This window comes from Hordeum vulgare, unplaced genomic scaffold, assembly GCF_904849725.1.
Source record: "Hordeum vulgare subsp. vulgare unplaced genomic scaffold, MorexV3_pseudomolecules_assembly, whole genome shotgun sequence".
Classification (NCBI taxonomy): Eukaryota; Viridiplantae; Streptophyta; class Magnoliopsida; order Poales; family Poaceae; genus Hordeum; species Hordeum vulgare.
Window position 1 is genome coordinate 63,155 of NW_025422585.1, and position 10,345 is coordinate 73,499.

At 48.0% G+C, this 10,345-nt stretch overlaps 1 protein-coding gene across 1 annotated transcript; it reads left to right on the forward strand.

Annotated features, from left to right (window-relative positions):
* The first annotated feature begins 1,182 nt into the window (after positions 1 to 1,182).
* On the forward strand, positions 1,183 to 2,746 carry LOC123420719 (EP1-like glycoprotein 3). The gene has a single exon (XM_045107416.1). The coding sequence runs from the start codon at positions 1,233 to 1,235 to the stop codon at positions 2,652 to 2,654; it is 1,422 nt and encodes a 473-aa protein (XP_044963351.1). The 5' UTR covers positions 1,183 to 1,232; the 3' UTR covers positions 2,655 to 2,746.
* Positions 2,747 to 10,345: the final 7,599 nt, after the last annotated feature.

A 10,345-nucleotide genomic window follows, 5' to 3' on the forward strand; every position in this document is an offset into this window, starting at 1 on the left:
GAAGATTCATGTTGGTATTTATTTTTCACTTTTTTACCTTTTTATACTTGATTTAATCATTTAGATGTGCAATAACGATGTCACATCTATATGTGTCATAGACACATGATTAAAGTAGTATCACTCAGACATGGACAAAAAAAAATGCAAGCACGCACATATACGGAATCAAACGATTCTATCTATTCTCATGCAAATCACAAAGGGAATCGTTTCCCACCCGCGCGCCGGCCGAACCGACGCGTCGGTCGCCCCCTGGCGCGCGCGGGCCCTTGCAATATTTTTTCCATCTGCGCGCTTCTCTGGTCAATGGATGCAACATTTTGCGTCTAAATATGTTGCAACCTGCGTCATTTTTGCTACAAGCGTTTTTTACTATATTTTGTCTCAGTAAAAAAATGCATATAAGTTTCGTTGCAACTCTAGTTTGTCGGATTTTTTGTTAGTTTTTTTACTTTTTGCTACAACCGTGTTAATTTTTGCTACAACCGGCATCATGTTTTGCTGTAACCGTTCACTAAAAGTTGCATACACGTCACGTAAATTTTTGTTACAATCGACGTTTGACTTTTGCTACCACGTACCATCAGCTTCATTTTTTGTTACGATCACGTAGATATTTTTTTTCTACAAATTTTATTTTTTACAAATTTTATTTTTTATTGTAACCGTTGAAAAAATTGTTGCATGATATCGAAATTTTGCTGCATAGGAGGAAAAATGTTACATGCGGATCCAACGATGCAGACGACGCGGGGTTGGTGGATCCTGATCACCCCAATCACAAACTCTCTTACAATGAATTAAGCAAGCACTCATGACCGGACAGTATCGTACTAAGGTATGTATGCGCGTGCCACCGACAGGGCGATCGAAGTATAACATGCAAGGAAATGAGCTCGAGGAACGGTACAAGAAAACCATGTACGTACGCGCTGTACATGCACACATGCGTACGGCGGGCAATAAGCTGGCCACCGGCACACCTCGCCGCCACGTTGCGTGTGCGTACGTACATACGCGCGCGCTGACGGGTCGTGAACCAACGGCACGCGGCGGCGCGGCGCCATCCCGGTCGACGACGACGACTTCCACGCCGGAATTCCACATGCTTCCTGTCCACACCGATCCCGATCGCTTATACTATAAAAGAACACGCTCCGTCGATCGTTCCTCCACCACAGTGCTCCATCCACTATCACATCACGATCACGATCAAGCAGTCACGGCCCATGATGCACCGTGCCACGATCATCGCGCTGATCGGCTGCCTTCTCGCCGGCGGCGGGGTTCGAGCGCAGCAGCAGGAGCAGCAGAGGTTTGACTACCCGGCGGCGAGGGCGCCCACGACCTGGGCCAACACGGACGCCGGCCTGCCGCACCACGTCGTCTACACCGACGGCTCCGTGGCGCGCGTCGCCCTGCTGCGCCTCAACCCGGCCGGCTTCGGCCCCTCCTTCGCCTTCGGCTTCTTCTGCACCAGCAGCCACGGCGCGGCCCCGTGCGCCGGCTTCCTCCTCGGCGTCGCCGTCGTCTACTGCAACAGCGGCGCGCTCATCACCTCCGTCACGACCGGCGTCCCGCAGGTCGTCTGGTCCGCCAACCGCGCCAGCCCCGTGGGCGAGGGCGCCTCCGCGGAGCTCACGCCTGAGGGTGAGCTGGTGCTCAGATCGGCCAACGGGTCGGCGGTGTGGTCCGCCGGCGCCAAGGGCCGGTCCGTCGCCGGGGTGACCATCGGCAGCGACGGCAACCTGGTGCTGTTCGACGGGCTCAACGCCACGGTGTGGCAGTCGTTCGACCAGCCCACGGACGCGCTGCTCGTCGGCCAGTCGCTGAAGCACGGCGCGCGGCTCACCGCCAACGCGTCGGCGGCTGACTGGCGCGACGGCAGGTTCTACCTCACCGTCGAGGACGACGCCCTGAGCGCCTACGTCTACGCCACGCCGCCGCAGCGCTATTTCCACCTCGGCTTCGGCGAGACCGCGGTCGGCGCCTACGCGACGTACGCCAACGGGAGCCTCACGGTCTCCGCCCGGCCCGGAGCGCCGTCAGTGGCCGTCATCCAGCTGCCCACCGTCGTGGCGGGCACCGTGCAGTACATGCGGCTGGAGCACGACGGCCACCTCCGGCTCTACGAGTGGCGCTCCGGCTCGGGCTGGGCGCCGGTGTTCGACGTGCTGCGCCTCTTCCCGGACGGCGGCTGCGCGTACCCAACAGTCTGCGGCGCGTACGGCGTGTGCACGGACGACACGCAGTGCAGCTGCCCCGACGCGGCCAACTTCCGGGCGGTGGACTTCCGGAGGCCCAACCGCGGCTGCGTCCCGACGAGTCCACCGCCGACGGCGTGCGGCTCCTCGTCGTCGCCGGGGCGGCGCGCGCAGCACCGGCTGGTGTCGCTGCCGGGCACGGGCTACTTCAACGACCACGCCACGAGCATGCGGGCCGTGGAGCGGGTGGGCGAGGAGGCGTGCAAGAAGGCGTGCCTGGACGACTGCGCGTGCGCGGCGGCGCAGTTCTACTACGGCCCCAACGCCGGCGACGGGTTCTGCTACCTGCAGTCGGAGGTGTTCTCGATGCAGACGGTGCGGCCCGAGGTGGTGCACTACAACTCCACCATGCACATCAAGGTGCAGGCCGAGTCAGCCAGGATCTGATTACTCCCACCCTGAGCACCACGAATTAAGTTCTATGGCATATATGTTGAAATTCCAAAGTTGACCATGAGAATGAAATAATCTTTTCTCCATTCTCCCTAACTGAGAGGCAAAATTTCATGTTTTGACCCTTTTTAAAATTTTGATCCGGATCTGACCGTTGTTTGTAAATAAATCGGGGTCTGACCCTCTTATAAAAAATTCGTCGAGTCTTTAACGGCAGGGTATAACAGGCTACCGTTGACCTCTCTGACGGTAGGAAACTTATCCACGTCAACACCACGGACCCGTACAACCACACATGATGGCGGTAGCCTGTACCCTACCGTCAAGGTGATCGTCGGTAGGTGTGAACACCGTGCCGCATACTAAGGAAAAAAATTGATAGGACCTGCAATTCTACCATTAGAGACTACGGTGATAGGTTGTTATACCCTACCGTTATAGAACCTGATGATAGGAAAAAAAAATCAGATCCCAAAATTTGTATAAATTAAGGTCAGATTTGAATCAAGTTCCAGAAAAGGATCAAAACACGAAAATTTACCACATTGAGCTCCTAGTCGGATACTGTCCAAAATGCTAGATTTTACGTACCTGGTTGGGTAGTTAGAGGAACACTGGTATCTTTATTTTACCAGGGTTTAAGTTCCGATGCTCGCAATATACCTCAACTTATTTCAAAAAATTATAAGGTGTATTGAAATAAGGTGTACGTGTGTGCATTTAAAAAGATGAATATATACGCATGTATATACAAACGTTTGCGTTCATAATGTGTTAAAAAGGCTACATGATTTTACAGATCAGTTTTTTATTTAAGACAATTTTATGAAACAGTTGATTTGTCCTTTTTTAGTGAGCAATGCTAAACCTACATAGCTACCATACCGTAAAGTAACGTAATGGCTTACATGGCTCTTTCTAATTGGAGGAAAATAGAGGAGGGGCCCACCCAATGCACATCAGGGGGGCGGTGGGATTAATAGTCAGTATAAACCTTTCAAAAATGCTAGACTTACGGATTTGTTTTACAAAAAGTTACGGACCTATACTTTTCCCTTCATTAATCTTCCCCTTTGATTTTCACCGTGGGACCGGCCTCATCTAATCACCAATTAAAATAACCCAGCTCAGCCTCGTCCATAGAAGTCTTGTAAAGCATCCGTAGCTGTAGCAAAGCCCTAAACCTTCCCTTCCTAATTAACCGCCCCAGAATTTAACAGGTGGGGTGGGCGCTGTAAATTTCTTTTGATGTAGCAAAGCTCGCCACACAGCACCATCCCACTTCAATCTTTTATTTCTAAATAGATACAACCCACTAGTACTATTTTCCTAGACATGCAAGTGTGCTACACATGAGAAATTTATGTATTTAAGTTATAAATTACATTGTTTTTTCATTACTCTATACATGCAAGCATCATAACATCAATTCATGCATATTACTCTTAAGTTACTTTTCGCATTAGATTTTATATTAACAATATATGTGTTGGTTGCATGTACCATACATATGTAGTTCAAATTCACATTTTTGTTAAAAATGACATTCTTTTACTGCATTTTTTTTCTCTTTTTACACTTTTTATATTTTATTTTCATTTCTGAGCTTATATTCGCTTCTTATAAGTTATAGATGTTTTTTAGCAATTTTCATAGATCTTCTAGCAAGTTTTCCGCAGCAACGTGACGAGGCATCATCTAGTAATCTAAACAACATACCCACTATTACGCCCCGCCCCCCCTCCTCCTGAATTTCAAATGGGTGTCCCTCCCTCCGGGAAATACACTTTGGTTCCTGATTGTATATACAGCCTATATAATGATTTTTTAATTAGTTAATTAAAAAGACAAAATAGTTTTGATATATTTTTAGATTAAACTTGACTTTGTTTTGTACTACTATATAATTTTCAAGAAAAAAGTCTATATTGACTTTTGAACAAAAAAAATGAAATTTATTTGTTATTATAGGTCACTAGTCATACTGTTTTGACCCAAAAATTGTCTTTTTATGAAAAGAAATGAAAGTGTAATTTTCTTTTTTGAAAATTTTCTTACAAGTATAATTAAAGATCAAGTTTATTTAAAAATAGTTTGAGATTTTCTTGATTTTATGTTGAATTGCTAATTTTGTTTTACATATAGAATGTATATACACCCAGATTTCAAAAGTTCCCCTCCCTCTCCCTCCCCTTAATTCAATAACAATCTGCCAACTCAAACTAACCCTGTAAAACGCATGTAGAAGTCTGTTGAGATAGCACTATTGATGTTGTTGTGAGCGCTGCCAACCCTACTCCGTGTCGCCAACACCGGCTTTATGGAACATCTAGAAGGAAAGAAATCACAACATCTTTGTTAAAATGTGTATGGCTCACTGAGTGCAAGTTTTGGTAGACAGGTACACTCGAGAACTTTATTTTAAATGATTCAGAAATGTTTTTTCTATGTTTAAAAAAATAATATTTTTCTGAAAACTTATAGATATTCCCAACATGTCCGTAAAATTTCGATCAAAAGAATTATGAGTTGCAGATTGTATACAAAAAATATCTCGGCCCAACAACAACAAAAAATGACCATTTTCATGTCTGTATTTTCTTTTATATACACCATGTATGAAATTATTACTGAACATGTAATGTATGTATTAGTGTACCTACAAAATTGTTTTGGTGATAGAAATATGTTCTTTTTAAGTCCACCATGGAGCTGGTCCTCCATTTGCTCTTTTGGTGGCTGCACTGGCTTTTGACGAAAAAGGGTTTCCCCCCACTTTGTATTTCAAAGCAACCGACACCGATACAAATGACGATATATGTTGGGGCGTAAACAACATAGTCACGCCAAAAAAAAACTAAAAAGAAAATACAAAAAGGAACAAATGCCGACAGTGGCGGGTCAACAAAAAAAGCGGAGAAGCCTCGCGACCGTTGCGCCCACTAAAGATCTCCCACCAAGCTGCCAGGCTCCGAATCGCCAGTACCAATCAATACCTCCAAGAAGGGACGTGACGATGACGACGCTGTCGCCAAGGGTTTCCCCCGGTACTCGGCGGGGAGAAGGAAATGGTAGCCCCGACGCCCTCCAGGAAGGTCTGGCAGCACCCTTAGACAACACCGTTGTGACAGCCCGATGCCGACGTTCCAGAAGATTCCCCTTCTATTCCGTTTTCGTCGTGTGTCTATTTTCTTTTGTCGCATCATCATCGCATCATGCGCATCATAAGCATTGCATCAGCATCCCGTTGCCGCCCGTTTTCAAAACTTGCATCCGTTAGTAGTTGCCGGTTCTCGTCGTTGTCCGTTCTGAGTCCGACCGCACACGCACGCGCCCGCGGCATCGTTCGAAACCCTGTTTTTTAAGTATGCTTAAAACTTTCTCTGACCGGATTGAGATTTGACGTGCGGTCTTATTTTAATATAGCTAGGCCGCCTATCGAATTTCGTCGCGATCGGAGACCGTCTGGTACCCGAACGGTCGACCGTAGCGGCACCGTATTCGGTCTACCGTCGGACGTCTGTCGGTGTTTTAAAAATCGTTGTCGCGCCGCCCGTTCTCCCTCTCCTCTTCGGATATCCCCTCTACACGGCCGCGTACCCATACCCACGTTCGGAATCGTCCGAATCCGACACCGCGGTTGGATCCGGAACGCGATTCCGGTTAACCGAGCCCCCCCCCCCCCCCCGTTTGTCTATTTATAGACCCCCATGCATTATTCAGACAACCCCTCTCTCTCTTCCTCGGGATCCGCGCCCCTCAAACCCTAGCCGCACTCTCTCTCCTCCCACCCACCAGCCGCCGCGGGCCCGCCGAGCCCAGATCGGGCCCGGGCAGGCCCATCCGCGCCGCCGCCGCGCCCGAGCGTTCTCTGGCCGAGCTCCTCCTGCTGCTCCTCGTCGCGCCTCCTCATCGGAGCGCCACCGGAGGGCCTCGCCGGAGTTGGCGTCCCTGGCCTAGGCGCCCCGTCGCCGTCCCTGGCCAGGTCGGAGCCCCACCGGAGTTACGCCGGCCGGTGCGCCCCCTCGCCGCTGCCGCCATGCGCCGCCGCCTCTCCCGCATCGCCGCCTGCTCCTTGCGTTGTCCCGCCGCCGCCTCGGACACACCGATCCGGCCGGTCCCTTTGAGCCCCCTGTGCTCCCGTCGCCATGCACCGCGGGTCGCCGCCGCGGGAGAAGGAGCCGCCGCCGCGTGCGATCCAGATCGGGGTCACGATCCCGCTGGCGCGCCGTTGACCGCGCCGTCAGCCTCGCTAGCGCCTGGGCTGGCCTCCTGTCGCCCGCCAGCACCGCTGGCCCGTCGTCCCCGTCAGCCTCGCGGCCCACCTCGCCCCCGGGTCGCCAGTCGCGGCCCAACTCCAGTGCGTCGCCGCTCCCTGGCCCAGGAGCCTCCCCAGCCGACCAGGCCGGTCTGATCCGGCCCAAGGTAAGCCTCCCTTGCCCCTGTTCCCTATTCCTCGCCCAGGCATCCGATTGCTATTTTGCGCCCCTGTCGGCCCATGTAGTATTTTAAGTTTTTATTTCGTTTTAGATAAATTCCAGTAAATAGATATATTTAAATGCCTGTAACTTTTATTCCGTAAGTCGAAACGAGGAGTATTTTATATGGTTTTGGGGTAGTTTTGCGAGTAGAACATGATTCCACAACTTGCACATTTGTTTGACGTTGTTTAGCGTGCTGTTTGCCTAGATAAGTGTGCTGTCCTAATAGGTTTCGACCCGTATTTATTTTTCGTGCAAGACCGGGTTGCCCGTATGCCATAGATAAAATGTCTATGTTTTAGGGACCATTTTATCTTGTATTTTAGGCCAGTCATTTGTATTTTTGCGTGTATGGATTGCCGGTAGTTTATTTTCCCGTATATAGGTGATTATCTCGCATTAATGTGTGACATTATTTTGTGTTGCAAACCCCACATATTTTATATGTTTTCGGGATAGAAAAATCCATGTGATTTTTCTGTGCAATTAGTTTTAGCTTTTGAGCAAGTTAGTTCGCGAGATATTTTGCTATGTTGCCCTTTTGTTTAATTCGTAGGATTTATTCCGTGCCTCGTTTGAATTAGTTGTCAACTAGGGAGTTGATCTTGGATGTTTTGTTTAGCCCCTGGTGTTTTTGGTTGCAATAGAAATGCATGTTTAGGTGTGTTTTGCTTGCTCTCAATTTGCTAGAAATAGTGCTGTTTTGGACGTGCTGAAATATTTCTAAGTCTGGAATCTGTTATTATTTTGTTGCTGTCTTGTCTTGCTTGCATCTTGTGATCTGTAGCTCTTTTGAGGTTGATCCAATGGAGTTAGTTGTACCCCTTGTGTTTCTCTAGCATGCTGTAAATTCTCACGCCATTTGAAGTCCTGTAGCTATAGGTTTTGCTGCTGTCAATATAGCTTCAGATCGAAAACTGCACTTTCATGAGGTGTAATTTTCACTAAGTCTGAAATAGTGTGTGAGATACCATTTTGTGTCTTCTTTTCCTAGTGCTCCTTGCTGCCATGCTAGTTGTTGTTGGGTGTTTGTAGTAGTGCATCTTGCCCTCTTCCGTGCCATGCCTTGCTTGAGCTTATCGGAGTTGTGTAGCCGTAGTTGTGGGGTGTAGAAAGTGCTATGTGGCTGATTTTGGCAGATTGTAGTCATTTCTTGTTTTGCTCGTAGTTTTTGAACCGTAGCTCCGATTTGAACGTGTCCTACATGAAACTTGCTTAGAATCTCATTTAGTTTCATTTTCCCTTGCTGGTTGGATGTTTTGAAGTGCTCGTGACCGCCGTTGCATGCATATTGCATTCATGCCATCATATCTTGTGGTGCTTGTAACTTTTGATCCGTAGCTCCGTTGGAGATGATCTCTATGTGTAGATTGCTTGTCTTGACGCGTAGAATCACGTGAACCTATTTGTTTTGCTGTTTAACAACTAATTAAATGTGTTAGCTCAGATCTGGACAGAATTGTAAATTAACATGTGAGGTCGTCTCGGAGGTGCTATATGTCATTTCCGACCTCACTTAAAATGTCTAGATAGGTAGTTTAATTTCCGCTCCACCTCTTGCATGTTTGACAACATTAATATTGCCGTGTAAATAACCGGGAGTGAACTAAATAATTCATATGCGGAGTTTCGTCGATATGCAACTCGTTGCATATTGAACTTCACTTAATGTGTAGTTTTGATTGTGTGAAATTGTCATGCCGTGACTTGCATGTATTCAGCTGCTCATGCATCATTTGTGTTGTGCATCGTGTGGTGAATCTCGTGTGTTGATTCGTGTTTCCGGTTTGCTTCGTCTCGATAGAGTTCAACAAGCGTGTCGGATGTGAGGACCCGCTCGACTACGTCGGTTCGTCTGCTTCACGGAGGCATTCTTCTTCCACGCGGGATCTCACGCAAGATGATCATTTCCCTAGATAACATTACTATCATTGCCATGCTAGTTTTATCGCTTCTATCGATTAAGTCTCGTTGCCTACCATATGTTAAATATCAGCCTCTCAACAATGCCATGATTACCCTCAACCTGTTCGACCTAGCAAACCACTGATTGGCTATGTTACCGCTTGCTTAACCCTATGTTAGCGTTGCTAGTTGCAGGTGCAGTTGCTTCCATATGATTACATGGGTTCCTTGCTATATCACCCTATTAAATGTTATTTAATTTAATGCACCTATATACTTTGTAAAAGGTGGAAGGCTTGGCCTTTCTAGCATGGTGTTTTGTTCCACCTTTGCCCCCTTAGTTTTCGGCTACTGGTGTTATGTTCCATAAATGAGCGCTCCTAACACGATCGGGGTTGTTATGGGGACCCCTTTGATAATTCGTTTTAGATTAAAGCTGGTCTGGCAAGGCCCAACATTGGTTCTACATTTGCCCAACATAATAATTTGTTAAAAATTTGAGATGCATAGGGCGTCAAGAACCCGAGGAGTAATTTTACATAAACAGGGGGGGCCAGTGCTGATGGTGTTGGTCCCAAACGGTCTGCCTGCGGGGCCACCACGGGGAAACTCGAGGTTTGGCACCCGTAGCTAGTTCCATCCGTCCTGTCCTGAGAACGAGAAACGCGGCTCCTATCGGAATCGTCGACACGTCGGGCGGCCTTGCTGGATTAGTTTTACCTTTGACGAGATATCTTGTGCATCGGGATTCCGGTGATGCTTTGGGTAATCTCAGAGTTAAGGTTTTCCACTAAGGAATCTGACGAGATCGCGAGCTTCGTGATTGAGGATTTCTATGCGGCTTGTGGTAATTTGTGATGGACTAGTTGGAGCACCCCTGCAGGGTTAAATCTTTCGGAAAGCCGTGCCCGCGGTTATGTGGCAACGTGAAAGCTTTGTTTAACACTGGTTCTAGATAACTTGAAGTTAACTTAATTAAAACTTGCCAACTGTGTGCGTAACCGTGACTGTCTCTTTCGTGAGTTCCTTCTCCGATCGAGGACACGGTGGGGTTATGTCTGACGTAGATAGGTGTTCAGGATCATTCTTTTGATCATCAGTAGTTCACGTCCGTTATGCATAGATCTTCCCCCTCTTATTTCTTGTACTCGTAAGTTAGCCACCAAATATATGCTTAGCCGCTGATGCAACCTCACCACTTAACCATACCTCATCCATTAAGCTTTGCTAGTCTTGATACCTTTGGAAATGAGATTGCTGAGTCCCCTGTGGCTCACAGATTACTACAACACCAGTTTC